This window comes from Pyxicephalus adspersus, chromosome 2, assembly GCF_032062135.1.
Source record: "Pyxicephalus adspersus chromosome 2, UCB_Pads_2.0, whole genome shotgun sequence".
NCBI lineage: Eukaryota > Metazoa > Chordata > Amphibia > Anura > Pyxicephalidae > Pyxicephalus > Pyxicephalus adspersus.
The window spans coordinates 157848870-157866682 of record NC_092859.1 but is presented as its reverse complement, the minus strand read 5'-3'; the positions used below and the strand labels follow the sequence as shown (position 1 = coordinate 157866682).

The window sequence follows — 17813 nt, the reverse complement described above, 5'->3', positions numbered from 1 at the left end:
AGGGCTGCTTTTATTGAGCTCTTATCAGGTCTTATTGAGCTCTTACAGGTCCTGGGTTCTGTTTCTTACAGCAGCACTGCCTGCTCTGAATTTGTCCTTTTACATGTTTGTGTGTGGTTTCTTATGCAATCTAATTCCTTAGAGGTGCACTTATCATCTATATGTCTATATTCAAGTGAAGATGACTTTTAGGAGCACGGTCAGCGATGTGCTCTTTATTTAGCCCCAAAAAAGCCTAAAACATTTATCATGTAGGCTATTCCAATGATAATCATTTGCTAGTAGGTTGGTATATTATTGGTTGACAGCTTAGCATATGCTGCCCTCTTGTATGTCATTTGTGTAGCTTCTTCACAGTTTTCTTTATTTTATTTTTAGGTTCATGGATCTTCTGAAGCTTTCTGGATTTTGGTAGAGGATGTTGACAGTGAAGTGATTTTGCATCATGAGTATTTTCTTCTCAAAGCGAAATATGCCCAGGACGAGCATCTTGTTACATTCTTTGTGCCTGTGTTCGAGCCACTTCCTCCACAATACTTCATTCGTGTTGTATCTGATCGCTGGCTGTGTAAGTGCCCTTTTTAGTACGTTTTTCACCCATATTACATCCTGAAGTCATATGTCTTTACACAGCAAAATTTAGCTGTGTGGATGATTTCTTAATGGAGGGCTTCTAGGATATGTCAGTCAGTGTTTATAGCCTCAGTTATTGTTTCATTTACAGAAACTTGGCCTATTTTAGAAGTAGAGAAAAGTAGGTTCTGACAGATCAGGTTCAAAAGCTGCAGGCAACAATAAATCAGTCCCTTCCTTGTTCCTTGTAATTTTAGTATCAGATATATTATTAGTATTTAAAGGCTTTATAAAGAGCCATCATATTATGCAGCCTTGTACAATAAATGGGTTGCAAATAACAGACAGATACAGACAAGTGACACAGGAGGAGGAAAGGACCCTGACCTGAAGAGCTTACCCTGCCGTGAAGAGGTTTTTTTTTTTTTTTCAAAGGGTTTTGAGTGTTCTTTTAAATGTGCAGAAAGTAGGAGCAAGCTGAATAGGACGAGGAAGACCATTCCAGAGTCGGGGCAGCTCTAGAAAAGTCATTAGTCATAAGTCATTAATAGGTCATTGGGGGAGCAAAAAAAGCAGTTAGGGGGGTATATTTCTATCAGGTAGGTAGGTGGGACAAGAGCTGTGCAGGGATTCGGGTTAGTGGAATACCAGAGAGTAGGATGTTACAGTAGTCCATGTGAGAGATAGGAGCATGTACAAGGAGTCTGTTGTTCTCTGGGGTCAGGTAGGGGCGGATTTTGCAGATGATGTGCAGGTGAAAGTAACAGGACCTGGAAATGTTATGAATATGGGGAGTAAATGAGAGGGCAGAATAGATGTAAAGGTGACGCCAAGACAACGTGCCTGAGGGGAGGGATGAATAAGTGTTGTTAACACTGTTATATTATGGTTTAGCCTCAAAGTGTTTGTGCAATCAACTTGGTATAAGCTTGAATTGTTAGATCATTGATCATCTCTGTTTCTCTTTGCAGCCTGTGAGACACAACTTCCAGTCTCCTTCCGCCATTTAATTCTTCCTGAGAAATACCCTCCACCTACAGAGCTACTGGACCTTCAGCCTCTTCCTGTCTCTGCTTTGCGAAACAGTGCATTTGAGAGTCTTTATCAAGACAAATTCCCATTTTTTAACCCTATCCAAACCCAAGGTTAGTGATATGTTATATAACTTCCTCTAGTTACAGGATTCTTTTCATAACTTTGTTACTTTTGTGTTTTATATTTGCATTCCATTTGTTAAAATCCTCTACTTAACTTCAGAATTGCCTACGCCTGTATATTTGCATTCCATTTTGTTACTTACAGTAATGTTTTATGTAGTGTGGAGCTGAGCTGCACACATGGATTTTGATTAAACAAGAACATTTTTTGCTGTTAGTTATGCGACTGTCACTTAAAGGATAACTGCACTTAAACACAGAATGTACCATGAAAGAAATCCTTCACCTCCCACTTAAGTCCTCTGGGATGCGTTGTTATGTAGGTAAACTTACAGCAACCCCCTGCCTTCCTGGCTCTTGTCCTTTCTATGTAAACATTTGAGTGGCGTGCTATTGTGCATATAGCTGGTCAGCTTTCTGTTGAACAGATAACAATAACGTCCTGTACAAGTGGTGGGCAATGAATATTAATAGTTGACTTGATAATTGCAGTAAACCTTTAAAGATACCCTTTTGCTATACAACTGTATAATATGAAAGCTATCCCTGAAAACGTAAATAATAAACTATTCTGCCTCCCTCCCTGATCTGTTTGCGTCCTCAGAGTATTGTGAAATGAATGACAGTGGGTCTAGACAAAAGAGCAGATACAGAGTGTCTGCTGTCAATGCTGTATCATTCGCAGCTGTCTTATGTCACTGTTTTTATTTCAATCTTTTTATTACATTTTTAACATAAGAAACAATTAACATTACAATTGTTCTGTCATATAACCAACCCTCACAAGGGCTTACAATCTTTTTTTCAATAGATAAGCAAAAAGAAAACTTGACATAGAACAAATATTATCAAACATGGTTGACATTTGGCAAAACATAACCATAAACACACAGTAAAGTGACAGTTTCAAACCCCCGAGGCCCGATCGGAGTTCATCCCAGAACATTTTGCTATGTTTGAACCCTACAGGCCTAATGTCTTAAGGATATGGATAGGACTAGGGGACACAGAAGAGAGGGATGGAGTTGAGGGGAGAAATCTCACATTACAAGTTGTCAGAAATTAGATGCTGTCCAGCTGTGTGGACCTATAGGTAATCCACGCTTCGCCGATTACCGTCAAATTTATCTAGGGTGTTAAGGGTATGTGTTAACCTGTCTTTTATGGTAACCCAATCCAGTTTAACAAAGAGTGGACCCAGGAGGATTACATTTGATTTCCACGAATTGGCAAGTGTTGTACGACCTTGATCCAATTTACTAAACAGGGCTCCCTTGGGTGAACTCTGTATGTCATTATCTCATTGTTTGAAAGTTTAAATTCTTAAAGCTGATGGATCTTACATTTGTAAATTAGCTGTCTCCAAATATTGCAGTCTAGGTAAACGGCACTTATACTTAACCTATTCATTTATCACACCACCAGCTCTCCTGTGTATGGAGATACATTGTACATAATAAGTATATACCACATGACTGTTTTAATATTTCTCTCTTTTTTTTTTTTTTTTTTTTTTTTTTTAGTCTTTAACACTATCTATAACAGTGATGACAATGTGTTTGTGGGAGCTCCAACTGGCAGTGGGAAGACTATATGTGCTGAATTTGCCATCCTTCGAATGTTGCTACTGAACTCAGAAGGGCGATGTGTATATATCACTCCTATGGAGGCTCTGGCCGAACAGGTATTTTTTCACTTGATATCATCCTTTAACTGTCTCCATCCCAACCAATGAAATGTATGACCTGTTGTATAGCTCTGTCCTAATAAATTAAGTTTTAGGAGGAAATCATGGGATAAAGCATAGGTTAGGTTGACGTATATCCTAAAAGAAGGCTTCTGCTAAAGAAGAGTTATTATGAGTTTTTTTTTACTTCTTTCTCCACCGAACAATGTCTATTACCATCTCTTACTGTAGTTTTCATTTGGGCTCCTAAGAATTCAGTTCCTTTATCTAACTTATGTGTCACTGCCGATTTCTATAGCAAAGTATAGGTAGGAGAATGGAATTCCTGTGGACAACACTCCTGGAAGTTTAATAGACTGACAAAGTATGTAGAGCTTTTTGCTCTTGCATCCTATTCAGGAATACAGACATCAGAAAAATGGAGGGTTTAGAGATTGAATGAAAGTTTGTACAGCTAAGGGTGGTGAAAGTAGAACAGGTTAGTCCCAATAACTTCAATCTGCCACAATACATGTAAAAGGGCAGAAATCTTACAAAGGTGAAGATATATTCAAGGATTTCCTTGAATTTTTATAACAATGTATAGAATTTTTGTGTGCTTTGGGGCTGCTTTTTTTTAATAAAAAAATTACAATAGGGAATCGTTTATAAAGCTCTGTTTGATCTGATTGCAATGCTCGGCACAGGGTCACTGCAGTTCCACAGTACCCTGGTGTAGCACACGGCTGTGCACAGCACTGCCCAAGCCCCTCTGTGGACTTCAAGTCCCATGATACGATTCACGCTAGCCTAGCACTAGCGCATGCTATTCTGAATAGAGTGGGTGGTCCAGAGGGAGGAAATAGAGATCGGCTGTAGGCGCTTGCTGCTTCAGCACATCTCCATTGTAGCTCTAAGATGCGGGAGCAAGCTTCTTGGTGGCTATACTCTTAGCTCAATGATGGCATGGAGAGAAAACCTTGCCCCTGGGTACAAGGAAATGTGGAATACTTTAAAGATATTTCTGTGGACTAGGTGGGAAAATAATACGGAACACTTCACCAATCGTAACATTAACTTCAGCTGCAAAGTATTTTTTTGGTTTAGTTACTCATCCATTATGTTTTAAATCTACTATCTTTGTTGTGTTTTCTATCTCCCTCCTCCCCTTTCCCAAAAGCTGTCAGCTATCGCATGTCGTGCTGACCTTTTGTTCCAACTCTTTCTAAAATCCTCCTCCATACAGCTACTTGGAACTTTTCCCCAATCTTCTCTCCTAAGTAATGAAAATAGTTTTTCTTTTATTATGCTCAGGTTTTTACAGTTGTCATGCAGCTTTTCTAAGCACAGTTAGTAATTGCACGTTTCGAACATAACGTTCTCTCTGCTCTCCCACTCCAATTCCCAGCATAGATTTATCTTCAGCATATCAGACTTGTTAATCAGCCTAATCCTCTGCCTTCCTTTTCATATACTGTCTCTGTTCTAAGGACACTGAAATTCTTACTTAGTTGCGCGCTGTAATTACTTTTTTTTTCCCTTGGCTCCGATCTCTGTTTAAGTTGTTCTGGGAAGGCTGTACACACTTAATATGTCTTCCACCCACACACACTCTCAAACTGCTGCATTTATCCCATTACTACTTTTGTGCATTCATTAGCTGTAAGTGTCAGTTGTTAGATGTGATTCACTTATGAAAATGTATGCAAATAACACATCTTTCAACCCATTTGTGCATCTGTCTGTACAAGACTGATGCATATACAATCAGGATTTTCTAAGTGGGTATAGATTGTCTATGAGTCCCCGTATCTCAGCAAAAAAACAAAATGACAGGCTGCACATTAGGAATCTATGTCTGGCTTAAACATTTATTGGTAAATATGGGTGATCACAGGGCAGGCATGCTCAAGATATGAGAGGGGTTAAACCATACCTCATCACACGCACGGCTCCAAGACTTTTCTAGAGCTGCCCGACTCTCTGGAGTGGTTTTCTACGCCCTATTCAGGTTGCTTCTACTTTCTGTACCTAAAGAGTACTCAAAACCCAACGCTTCAACCTCACCTACCCATCTTTCTGGCTCCTAAATCCCCACTACTTCCCAGCATTCCATATCTCCCTCCTATTGTTTGATACCTGCTCCTCCTCCTAGATTGTAGGCAGGGTCCCCTCCTCCTCCTCCTCCTCACTGTCTGTATTTGTCTCATTTGCAACCACTATTTAATGTACAGCGTTGCATAATATGTTGGTGCTATATAAATCTTGTTTATTATTACTACTACTACTAATAATAATACAGATGTAAATCATTATGTGATTAGGCAGCTTAAATTGTATGTTTTTAGACAATGGCAATTTCAAAGTAATTTGATGGAAAATATGCAAATGCCCCCTTCTAACAGACTTTTTTTTTTGGTGTTGATGTAGGTGTTCATGAACTGGTTTGAGAAGTTCCAGGACAGGCTTTATAAGAAAGTTGTACTCCTAACTGGTGAGACCAGCACAGACTTAAAATTACTGGGGAAAGGTAACATCATAATCAGTACCCCTGAGAAGTGGGACATCTTGTCCCGAAGATGGAAACAGCGTAAGAATGTTCAGAATGTTAGCTTATTTATCGTGGATGAGACCCATCTCATCGGTGGATCTAATGGGGTGAGTGGTTTGGTCATTCAGCCCTTAACTTACTGTACATTTTACTTTTATTGAAAACATCGAAAAAAATCTGCGGATACTAGTTTCCTCTATATGTTAAACATGCATTTTGTTATAGGCCAATGTATTAACTAGTTATGCTGTCATCCTATTTATAGCCTGTGTTGGAGGTCATCTGTTCCCGTATGCGGTATATCTCCTCTCAAATCGAGAGGCCGATCCGAATTGTGGCTCTCAGTTCTTCCTTGTCGAATGCTAAAGATGTGGCTCACTGGCTGGGATGCAGCGCCACCTCAACATTTAACTTCCATCCAAATGTGAGACCTGTCCCATTAGAATTACATATACAGGTAAGATAAATTTATGCTTTTATTATTAGGCAAAAGAAGCACTAAGCTGGTTACTGTTTTCTGTTTTGTTCACGGTTTTTAAGTTGTTTTAAAGACTTTGGGAACTATTGATCATAACTTTGACCAAATTTGGTCTGGCTGAAAGCTGGCCATTCAAAGGATCCTGACAGAATAGTAATATAGAAGGTGCCATTGATGACTCTTGGGCATGGATAGATAGAGAGTAGAAAGCATTTATCTTCTGTAAGCTACAATTTCCCCCCCAAACCACTATGTCCCATATAGAGATAAAAGATTTAGCGGAAGACGTGTTTAAAGCCCATCCTGGAGAAAACCTTCCTCTGGAGATTTAGTGAGGATAGCTACTTTACCACAGTGGGTAGGGTGCTTTTATAGGTCTATTAGGTGAAGATAAAGTAAAGATGGGGGGGTTGCAAATTCAGCAGCCACATCTAAGAATATATACGCTTCATTATATTAGCTTTAGAGGTAAGGCTTTATGTGGATTGATGCTCGGATAATAGGATGGTAAATTGGAGGATTCCATTTTCCACTAATTAAAAAAAAAAATGGGAGAAATGTTACTGGTTAACATATTTAGTTACCAAACGTATTTTTCCAATTTGCATAAATGCCCTGTTTAAAAGAAAATGCTCAGCCCCTTCTTACTGTTTATTATGCATTTAATAACATACATTTCTTTTAACTTTTTTTTTAGGGATTTAACATCAGCCACACACAGACCAGACTGCTGTCCATGGCCAAACCTGTGTACCATGCCATTGTGAAACATTCTCCCAAGAAACCCATCATTGTCTTTGTTCCATCAAGGAAGCAGACTCGGCTCACAGCTATTGACATACTCACTGCATGTTCCTCTGATGTTCAGCGACAAAGGTAAAAGGAAAATAAATTCTGGAGGTGTTTAAAAATATTTTTTTAACTTGTTTATCTGTCACAATTGTGGCTTAAACCAGCTGCAGAGCTGGTGTGTTATTTTGTGAAATACATTACAGGTGTGCTCTGCTCCAGAGCTAGCACTGCTTACATGAGTGCAATTATCACCACTGCAAGTACTGCCTGTCCTCCAACTGCCCCCCTGACATGAACTTGCCAGAGAGGTCTACAACCTTCCTTGTATGACGGCTTGCTGTCAGGCTGACTTGCCAGTGTTTTGAGTCATTGACCTGGGACAAGGTTGCAAATAAGAGAAAAGTTTGAAATTCTTACCTGTATTACCTCTATATGTATAGGAATGACTTTCAAATGCAGCTTAACATTTGCAGGCCATTGTTGGGCTTCCGTTTTTTGGAAATAAATCTAATGAATGTCTAGTGAACTGTTTTATAAAGGATTATTAAGTAGTTCTTGCCATTTACTCTGCAGAAAGCAATAAGTTAACAAAACTCCTCCTTACAGATTCCTGCACTGCACAGAGAAGGATCTGGCTCCGTACCTTGACAAACTAAGTGATAACACGTTGAAAGAGACCCTTCTGAATGGCGTGGGTTATCTCCATGAGGGTCTGTCATCGTTGGAGAGGCGAATTGTTGAGCAGCTTTTCAATTCAGGTAAGCACATACTGACTTTTTCTTCTCGAGAATATCATACATTACCTAACTGTATTTCTTTTATCTGGGGGAACACAACTACTTGGGAAAATAGGCTTATTGAAGACCAACAATGTATGATGTGGGGAAAAAGTACAGGAAAGCAACATCTTAACTGCAAATCCAAATGGTTTGGATTTTTCCTTCTTAGCTTTGTACACTTTATAGTAGTATCTTGTGTGGGCTATATAAAGAGAACTAACCTTTTCTACAGGTTTTACTGCTTCTGTTGTTTATATTGCTCTGATACAAACCAAGTCCCTGCCTCCTATTAGGATAGTTATAGTGCAAATGTCCTCACAAATGTTTTTTCAGAATCCATCACATTTATTATTGATTACATAGGAGAAACAAGATTACTTGGTAAAAGTTACAGAAATCAACTTGACAAAGGCTCACAATAAGATGATGTAAGGAATAAAATAAATACTCCTCTTCTCCTATAATGTTTTTGATCAGCTAATTACCCTTTTACACTGTACAATTCAATGTCTGTATCCAGACAGTGGTAAAACCTTCTTTTGCTATTCCAATGAGATTCCTTGCCGTGCTCAACCCAGAGATTTTTTTAAGCCGGGTGGGAAAAAAGTGTAGGTGGGTGTTGGCCTCTGTACTGTGACCCAACTCTTCAGTAACCACCCAAAAACAGCCGGGTGGATACTGAAAGAGCCGGGTGGTCCACCTGGCTAAAAATGGCTGTGGAGAAATCAGCTTTGGCTGGAGGACCTTAAACCCGGCCTATCAAAGGTGTTGGCTGCATAGGATAGGTGCGATTTACATGAAATAGTTTCCTGAATATCTAAGGAAGCAGAATCCCAACACATGCTACAGACACTAAACAAGAACCTATATCCATGGTTTGTATGACACCCAGAGCTAGATTATGGTTCTCTCATAAGGTAGTTTTGATTTGGAGATATGTATTACATGTCTTTCTCTGCATTACCTGTGACTTCCTTGACATAACCGTGATGTGCATTGTTTTTCCAATTATCAGGAGCAGTACAAGTAGTAGTAGCTTCTCGCAGTCTTTGCTGGGGTCTCAACGTTGCCGCTCACCTTGTCATCATCATGGACACTCAGTACTATAATGGAAAGATCCATGCGTATGTATCTTTAATTTTTATATTTGTTATTGGAATTGTCTTTTATTTATTTGTTTATCTTATTGCTGTATTTTACTTTGCAGGTATGTAGATTACCCCATCTTTGATGTTCTTCAGATGGTAGGGTATGCCAACAGGCCCTTGCAAGATGATGAGGGGCGATGTGTTATCATGTGTCAAGGGTCAAAGAAGGTGAGATTTTTTGAATGGGTTTTTTTTTATATCTCTGCTTCCCTCATACATTAGATAAAGTTGTATTATATAATTCATTGTTGGGAGGAAGTATTTCTGAGCCAAAGGTCAGCTTACAATGAGTTGATATCTGGCTAATTGTAAAGATATCAATGAAATTTAATTTGGATGTTGTTACTTGAGGTAAAATAACAAATCCTAATACCAGTAATTTATTCCATCTTATCCAATACTACAAACCTAGCTGTTTGAGAAGCAGGCATTTTAAAGGAACATCTTTAAAAATAATTAAACAATCATTTTTTATTTATTTAAAAAAAAGTACATGTATACATACAAAAAGTTAAAAACACATTAATGTGCCATTAAATACTGAAAATACCCAGCACAGAAAAATGTGAATCTTAGTACATATTGGCTCCACATGAGCTTGTTCCCACTTGACACGTTTTGCAGTTAATAATGCTGCTTTTTCAAGGGTATGGGGAGTCTGGGTATTTTTCTTACATATGTACGTCAAGAGAAGCAAAGGCTTTGATCTTATTAAACATTTTTCTTGACCAAAGGCAGTATGGTATGTCAAGGGAATCAGAGTTGCAGCCATAGATTCTGGTGTTATTCGTGCACAGTATGAGGAACCAATGCTGTATTTAATATATATTTATATACCATTACTTTTTCATATGTTCTTACTATTACGTTTAAACTGTTTCCCAGGATTTCTTTAAGAAGTTTTTGTATGAGCCTCTGCCCGTGGAATCTCACTTGGATCACTGCTTACATGACCACTTTAATGCTGAAATTGTCACCAAGACTGTTGAAAACAAACAGGATGCTGTGGATTATCTTACCTGGACATTCTTGTACAGACGAATGACACAGAACCCCAACTACTACAATCTGCAGGGTAAGGATAGAGACCTCCCACCCAAACATGATTTGAACAAGCAAACTTCTTTCCTTTGACACTGCACAGCTTGTCAATCCCTGACCTGTGTCAACAGGAAAGGAAAAAGTTCAGCCACACACCAGGAAATCCTTATTCATGTGACAAGTAATCCATGCCCACCCAGGCTCTCTCTGTTCACTGATTGTTTTCACTCCATAATTAAGAATAATCCCCTAATATGATAAAGCTTGTCAGATGGATGTGCCAAGTTGGCTTGACTGGCACAGTAAAGTGTCACAAACGTACAACCTGGTATGTAATGAATTTCCTAATTTTGTATTGTAAAGTACTACATATTTCATTTGAAACCCCCTTTTATTTTGCTGTACTGTCTGGCAGTTTTTGGGTTGGTTTATAACATGATTTGCTTGTCTTTTAGGTGTCTCCCATAGACATCTGTCGGATCATTTGTCAGAGCTGGTGGAACATACCCTCAGTGACCTAGAACAGTCCAAGTGTATCAGCATTGAAGATGAAATGGATGTGGCACCGCTTAATCTGGGCATGATTGCAGCCTATTATTACATCAATTACACCACCATTGGTAAGTTCAAGCTGTTTCCTAATAAAAGCAAGGTAAACTCATCAATCTGCCAAAACTGGTAACTTTTCCAGTTTGATGAAAGATGAAATCTGGTTGCTGTGGGTTACCAAGTTGCAGATACCACTGTTTGAGCCAGACCGTTATGTTCTTTGCTCTCATTCCTTCCATTTATTCCTCAGAACTCTTCAGTATGTCTTTGAATGCCAAGACCAAGGTACGAGGATTGATCGAAATCATCTCCAATGCTGCAGAGTATGAAAGTATACCAATCCGCCACCGGGAGGACAACCTGCTACGCCAGGTAGGAATTGAATACGACTTGAAATACGGCAGCTGTCAGATTCTTCTTTTTACTATATAATACTCCCATAGTGGAAGAAATGGGTGGCTCCAATGGATGTCCACCATACACTGCCCCAGGCTTGGAGCATCTAAACTTTGCAAAATAGTGAGTGGAAAATAATTGAATGAAATAGGCCTTGCGATGGGTGTAGATCAATATTACCGCCACATTTTGTTTAATTTTCTAAAATCTAGGAAAAAATTGTATTTGAAAACAAAATAAAAAGCAACAACACTTTCTGATACGAGTAGCTATGCATCTTTATGACAGACTACAGTAAAAGGAAGCTGGTAGAGAAGTCTTTGCAGTCGTTAATAAATTTAAGTAACTGATAAGCTATTTATTGATTCCTTGTCCTGATGTACATTATGTATCATTCTCCAGCTGGCACAGAAGGTTCCCCACAAACTGACCAATCCTAAATTCAATGACCCCCACGTGAAGACTAACCTACTGCTCCAGGCTCACCTCTCCCGCATGCAGCTGAGTGCAGAGCTCCAGTCAGACACTGAGGAGATCCTTAGTAAGGTGAGAGATGAACACCGCCATATTTCTAACTGATCACATGCTGTTTTTAGGGACCGATACTCACTGTTGTTTTCTGTTCCCAGGCAATCCGGCTTATCCAAGCATGTGTGGATGTGCTCTCCAGTAATGGCTGGCTCAGTCCAGCTCTCGCTGCTATGGAACTGGCACAGATGGTCACACAAGCTATGTGGTCTAAGGATTCTTACCTGAAACAGTTGCCACACTTCACTTCTGAGCATATCAAGAGATGCACGGATAAGGTAAGAGCTATGCTTTCAGAACAGTCTGTAGTATGCAAGGAGTACCACAAATGGTTATTTATGTTCTAGTCATCACATTAAGGGTAAGTGTCCATGGGCAAATGCATTTTAATGTCAAGCAAAGCATGCATTTGACTTCCTTTTCTTGGCAATTCAGATGCACCTCAATAAGACGTGCTGCATCCAAAGCAATGCACTGAATCCCAAGGCTGGGTTAATACAGCTTTTGACGTGCCATGTGGTGTTCTAAATGAAAGTCAATGGAATTTTGATTTCCTATGCTTGACATGTGTTTCAAATTCATGTCAGATGCAGGAAAACATCTGCCTTAAGAAATGTACAGTTAAGGCGAGTAGCAATGCTTGCAGAACACAACTCTAGTATGGTACAAAGTATGTACAGTTTGGGTACTAAGACATGGTTATTTTTTAGTCTGTACATTAGGGGCTATTTAACACCTGTTTGCTGCTGTGCTATGCATTCCCACAGTGGAGGTCTGGTGCTATTGGGCATGGCAGTGCCAGTCATTCTGGACAGCACCCCAACTTTTTAGGGCAACTTCAACACACCACTGCGTGTAGTGATGCAGTGTGTTAGACAAAACTAGGGCATATCCTTTCTTTTGTCTTCTGATGTGTTGGCAGCCCATTTATATTAGGTGTGCTGCCTTGATGCAACAGTTCTAATCAGCTGAGCATTCTTCAATACAACACACCAGGGTTTACAGGTGTGAACAGCCCCTAGGAATTCACAGATAAGTGCAAATAATACTTGCAGAATAGACTGTAGTATGCAGAGATCACAATTCTAGTACATAGACAAATTATATTCTGCTGTTTTTACAGGGAGTGGAAAGCGTGTTTGATATCATGGAGATGGAGGATGAAGATCGCACAGAGCTGCTGGAACTCACTGATGCCCAAATGGCGGATGTGGCCAGATTCTGTAACCGCTATCCAAATATTGAGCTGTCCTATGAGGTGGCAGAAAAAGATTCTATAAAGAGGTGAGTCATTTACTACACAGGTACGCTTCTATTAAAAGGCAAGCTATGAATGGTCTGTCCAAGGTTCCTGAAGATTTATGAATCCCAAACAGTTACAAATGTTGGCCGATCCGATTTTAGATAATCCAAGACATTTGGTTTGTTTGGGCAACCATTGCATATATTCATAGTGTTGTTTTATTTGTATATATAAACAGAAAGTAATGCTATTAAGTAATAATTTAACCTGCATTAGATATAATGTTTGTTTTATTCTTTTTTTCTAGTGGTGGTGCTGTTGTGGTTCTTGTGCAGCTGGAGCGAGAGGAGGAAGTTACAGGTCCTGTAATTGCTCCCTTATTCCCCCAGGTATGTTTTATCTGAGAATTCTTTATAGCTTTATAATGCAGTAATTTGATTTAGAACAAATATGAACTACTTTGTGTATAGAGCAGGGGTGTCAAAGAAGAAAACGAGAAAACACCAAATGTCTACTAGAGCTGGCCTGCCAGTAGACACTGCTAATACTACAAATCCCAGAATGCTCTACTGGCATGTTAATCAGGACCCACAAGCGCCCCCTCCTCCTCTGTTGACATTCATTAGCGACCTTCCTCAATTGTAGATATTTTTTCAATAAATATCAAGGTTGGCCCGTGACTTTGTCCAAATTTTTAATTTTGGCCCACTGTGTATTTGACACCCCTGGTATATAGTGAAGGTTTGCATTGGGTTGGGGTCCAGAACCCTCCATTTCTTTCTTCTGGGCCATTTTGTGGTGGATTTAAAATAGTTTTTCAATATTGTGTTAATCTTGATCGTGTGTGGAGGATGGGGTAGAGCTATTAACCCTGTGTAAGCTGCAACTCTGGGACAAGACTAAAAATCAGAGAATTTAGGAAGTGTTTGGTAGAGGATCCAATGGAATCTGAACAGCAGGGAATGCAAGCTCTCCAGTAAAGTTTGTGACCTGGAATAGTTCAGGTTCTCTCTGAACTTTCAATTCCATATATTTGGTTTGTATACAATAACCTATTACAAAAAATTATTTTAAAATGTTGTAATCTATTTTTTTTTTTTTTTTTAAGAAACGTGAAGAAGGCTGGTGGGTTGTGATTGGAGATGCTAAATCCAACAGCCTCATCTCCATCAAGAGGCTGACATTACAGCAGAAAGCTAAGGTGAGTCTTGGAAATGTCCTCCTTTTTATGTTTATAAAATCAATTTATCTATTCTTTCTTTGGGTCAAATCAGATTTCTTCAGATACTCCATGCATTTTCACGTTATAAACGGGAAGTTCTGCTACTTAATGTGCGGGGAAATCTGAAATTTTACATTTGTCTTCAGAATATGAAGTGAAGAATTACCTTTTAAGGTCCTGTCATTGGTGGGATTTCTCACTTGCTTCTCAGTAAGTGGATGAGAATTCTCAACAAAATTAAAGCTAAGTGAACTTTTCTTTCCCCATTTACTTAACCCCCCTTTCACTGCCACAGTTCTGGATTTGCCAAGATCCAAAGGGCAGCAACCGGTAACTTTGTAGTGAAGCCAAGCAGCAATAGAGACTGCACTGCACAGATAGAAAAATAAATGCAATGGAGGAATGGTAAACAAACACCGCAGTCCTTGGTAATATATCTGAAAGTACGAAGCCGTGGATGTTCGATAGTTAGTGTAAGCAGGGTCAAGGAGAGTCACATTGTGGGAAAGTGCATGTAGGCTTTAGGCAGGATCCTGTATTTAATAAAGTTTTAAATTTAAAACTAAATTCCTTATCCATAATAATGCAGATGAAGAGTTTCTACTTTATAATCCACCTGCTTGTTCTGGATCTGTAACTGAGAAAGTATTGAACTGATACAGCCATACAACTGGTACTGTAAGGAGGTCAGAAATACCAAGCCGCTTCCCCATTGTTTTCACAGTACAGGGTTATTTAGGAATGGTACACATGCCTGGCTTCCTCTTGCAGTATCAGCACTTTTCCCTGCAACTCATTGTGCTGGCTTGCTTTACCGCAGCACATTTATTCTGTACATTTACTCCATTTTTAATTCCTATCGTATACAACTGTATTTTATTGCTGCTTTAAAAGTAAATCTAGAGCTTACGTTGTCTTAACACAGCTTTGTTTCTCTCCTTAGGTAAAACTGGATTTTGTAGCTCCAGCCACTGGCGCCCATAACTACACCCTGTATTTTATGAGCGATGCTTACATGGGCTGTGACCAGGAGTACAAGTTCAGTGTAGACGTTAAAGAAGCAGAGAGCGACAGTGACTCAGATTAAGAACTTCAATTGTTTGTGCTGGGGGAGTAAAATGTCAGCCGATCCCTCAGTCTTCATCGTTAAATACCAATACCTTGTGTGGGTACAGTACAGATCATTTGTTGTAAATAGATGCTTTTTAAATGTGACACCAGCAACTATGTATGGAGTAGCACAGTGTAATGTTACTAAACGTTTGTAATTGTTTTCTTGCCATATTTGTTTTTCTGCAAGAGTCTAAAATAAACTTTTTTTTTTTTTGTAAGTAATGTATTCTTGTGTTTTTATATTTTTGGCAACTTAATGTCATAAAAATATAACTGCAACCTTGCTGTTACTCTATTTGTAAGCAGACTCGTTCCTCCAAACCAGCCCTTCTTAAATTTATAAGCTAGAGGGGAACTCTTGAAATAACTTTCAGGTCTTCAAGGAATCTCTCCTCCAATAACTAAATCAGGATCTCACATTATATTAGTGTGGTGGTTAATGAGATGAATGCTTCTTACATTGCTGGCCGTTGGGAAAATGTCACCCTTACAGATAGCACAAGATCATTGGTGTCACTTAAATTGACCCAAAAGTCACAACTTACTCATTGGAGCCCTTAGCAACTGCCGGAGGAACCCCGGTTGAGAATCACTGTTTCAGACTGACTAACCTATCCAGCCCACTGTTTCTATGAGTTCTTGAGAGGAATGGGGTGGTATCTTTATCAAGCAATGTATAGCACCCTGCTGGCTTTTCCCAATAACTTTGAGCTTCCTGCATTGCTGTGTATAATATTCTTTTAGTATAGGGATGGGCTAACTTTTTCGTTTAGGGGCCACAATGCGTTTTAAAACTTGACAGAGGGGCTGGGCCAGTGTCAGATGGATAAGGAGTATTTGTATGAAATAATAAAAATTAGATGTAAAAGCCCTAAATTAAATGAAAACTTACACTAATTTCAGTGAGAACTGTTATTGGTCACCCTTTTTATTGCCAGTGGACAATTATGTACCCATATTTGATGGGCCGGAATAAAAAACCCAACGGGCTGCAGTTTGCCCATGCCTGCCTTCAGTATGTTGTTGAAGAAACCAGATGAGGTGAAGTAAATACAAAGTTGCTGTGAGAATAAATATTGAGGCCTTTTCCTCTGGACGGCTTTGCTTGTGCAATTATAGTGAATAAGAAGAATGGGGAAGCTGTCTGAGCACAACACATTTCTAGGAGATATATATGGTAAGGTAATAATTTTTTATTAACATTAAACCAGTATATTGTAATAGATATGTTTTAGTTTCACACACTTCATATATTCTGGATATAAATACATCACTAAACAGAATATTATTCTGTTATAGCAACCTCTAAAGATTTCTATTAATGATCAGCACAACCCAGCTCTGTTCTGGGTAGAAGGCAGCAAGACTTAAATCTCTCATTGTTTTTACAACATGTTTTGTTTATTATCAAAAATGTCATTGATTCTTTCTTACAAAGTCTGGTTAGGCCAAACCACCTAATGGGCCCAGCAGTCCTAAGCTTTCCCTATGTCAAAGAAACAGACTTGAGGGCAGGTGACACCATGTAAAACTTAGAACTTTAATGCAGTATGTGATATCCGCAAGGAAGAACCTTTTTTAGAAAGCGTGAGTTAAAAATAAATTTTCTCAGGCAAACCTGCTCTTAATAAGCATACAGCTGCTGCTTAATTCTGGTCCAGCTTCACAGTTTTCATGCTAGATCTTAGAAATGTGCTACAGAGTAATCTTTTGAAACAAAAGATGGCTGCATCAAGATCAAAAAAGAAAACCACAAGGTGGGGGTGAAAGAATTAGCTGATCACTAGATCTATTGGTTATTCTGGCCGCTGGTACTGCCAGAACGCCATCTCACCATCGTCACTACAAGATGCCAGGAGACTGGGCTCCTTGGGATGCCACGCTATACAGTTGACATCTTGGGAGTGAGCACGTGGCATGTGGGCTGTAAGAGAGAAAGTTGGCTGCGTGGGATCAGAGCCTGGGTCTTCTTCAAAAATCCGGATGGCATTGTCGCCGCAGGCTGTGGCAAGGGAACCGGTCAGGTGACTCCTGTGTGGAGCGAAGAAGAAAAGGGTAAAGAACCAACCCAAAGGTAAAAAAGCATCAGAGTACCAAAAACTAATACTGGGCTTACCAACTGACGTCATAGACCGTCCTTGTATGATATCCCGTCAGTGTGCATACGCATTTCCAGCTGGGGTCTCTTTTACCTCCGTCTACAGAAAAAATATGGAAAAAAAACACAACACCATTGAAAAGTTTAGGTCAGACAGAAATATTCTCATGTTTGAAAGAAAACAATTGCTTTGTCTATCAAAAAATATAAAATCAAAATCATGTTAATAATGGGAGCTGGAAATGCCTGGTAATTAATATTTGTATAAATAGAGGGAGGCCATTTATCAGTGTTCAGTTCTAATGGAATGCTGCGTTCACTACTGCATATCTGGTGGTGTAAAAGGTTAATTGATCATTAGAGAAGCCTTCTGCATTGGTTTTAGTACAGCTCAATACACAGTTACACTGAATAAACAAGCAATAAAACCAGCCTACTTCAGCAAATGTGTGTTGGACTATTGACTAAAAATCACCAGA

At 39.2% G+C, this 17813-nt stretch overlaps 2 protein-coding genes across 2 annotated transcripts in view; one reads left to right on the top strand and one right to left on the bottom strand.

Moving 5' to 3' along the window:
• SNRNP200 (small nuclear ribonucleoprotein U5 subunit 200) overlaps positions 1-15449 on the top strand; it is a 28515-nt gene extending 13066 nt beyond the window's left edge. The window contains exons 25-42 of the mRNA XM_072399147.1: positions 379-568; positions 1545-1718; positions 3254-3414; positions 5827-6054; positions 6213-6404; positions 7123-7301; positions 7824-7975; positions 9012-9120; positions 9204-9312; positions 10030-10219; positions 10641-10805; positions 10985-11106; positions 11533-11676; positions 11760-11936; positions 12782-12942; positions 13209-13290; positions 14010-14102; positions 15067-15449. Coding sequence (XP_072255248.1) covers positions 379-568; positions 1545-1718; positions 3254-3414; positions 5827-6054; positions 6213-6404; positions 7123-7301; positions 7824-7975; positions 9012-9120; positions 9204-9312; positions 10030-10219; positions 10641-10805; positions 10985-11106; positions 11533-11676; positions 11760-11936; positions 12782-12942; positions 13209-13290; positions 14010-14102; positions 15067-15210 — 2772 coding nt within the window. The 3' untranslated portion in view covers positions 15211-15449. The remainder of the gene's footprint in view (positions 1-378; positions 569-1544; positions 1719-3253; positions 3415-5826; positions 6055-6212; positions 6405-7122; positions 7302-7823; positions 7976-9011; positions 9121-9203; positions 9313-10029; positions 10220-10640; positions 10806-10984; positions 11107-11532; positions 11677-11759; positions 11937-12781; positions 12943-13208; positions 13291-14009; positions 14103-15066) is intronic.
• Positions 15450-16413: 964 nt separating this feature from the next.
• Positions 16414-17813, bottom strand: part of CIAO1 (cytosolic iron-sulfur assembly component 1) — a 9725-nt gene continuing 8325 nt past the window's right edge. Inside the window, exons 6-7 of the mRNA XM_072402855.1 lie at positions 17353-17434; positions 16414-17267 (exon numbers count right to left, since the gene is read on the bottom strand). Of these exons, the coding sequence (XP_072258956.1) occupies positions 17033-17267; positions 17353-17434 (317 nt within the window). The 3' untranslated portion in view covers positions 16414-17032. The remainder of the gene's footprint in view (positions 17268-17352; positions 17435-17813) is intronic.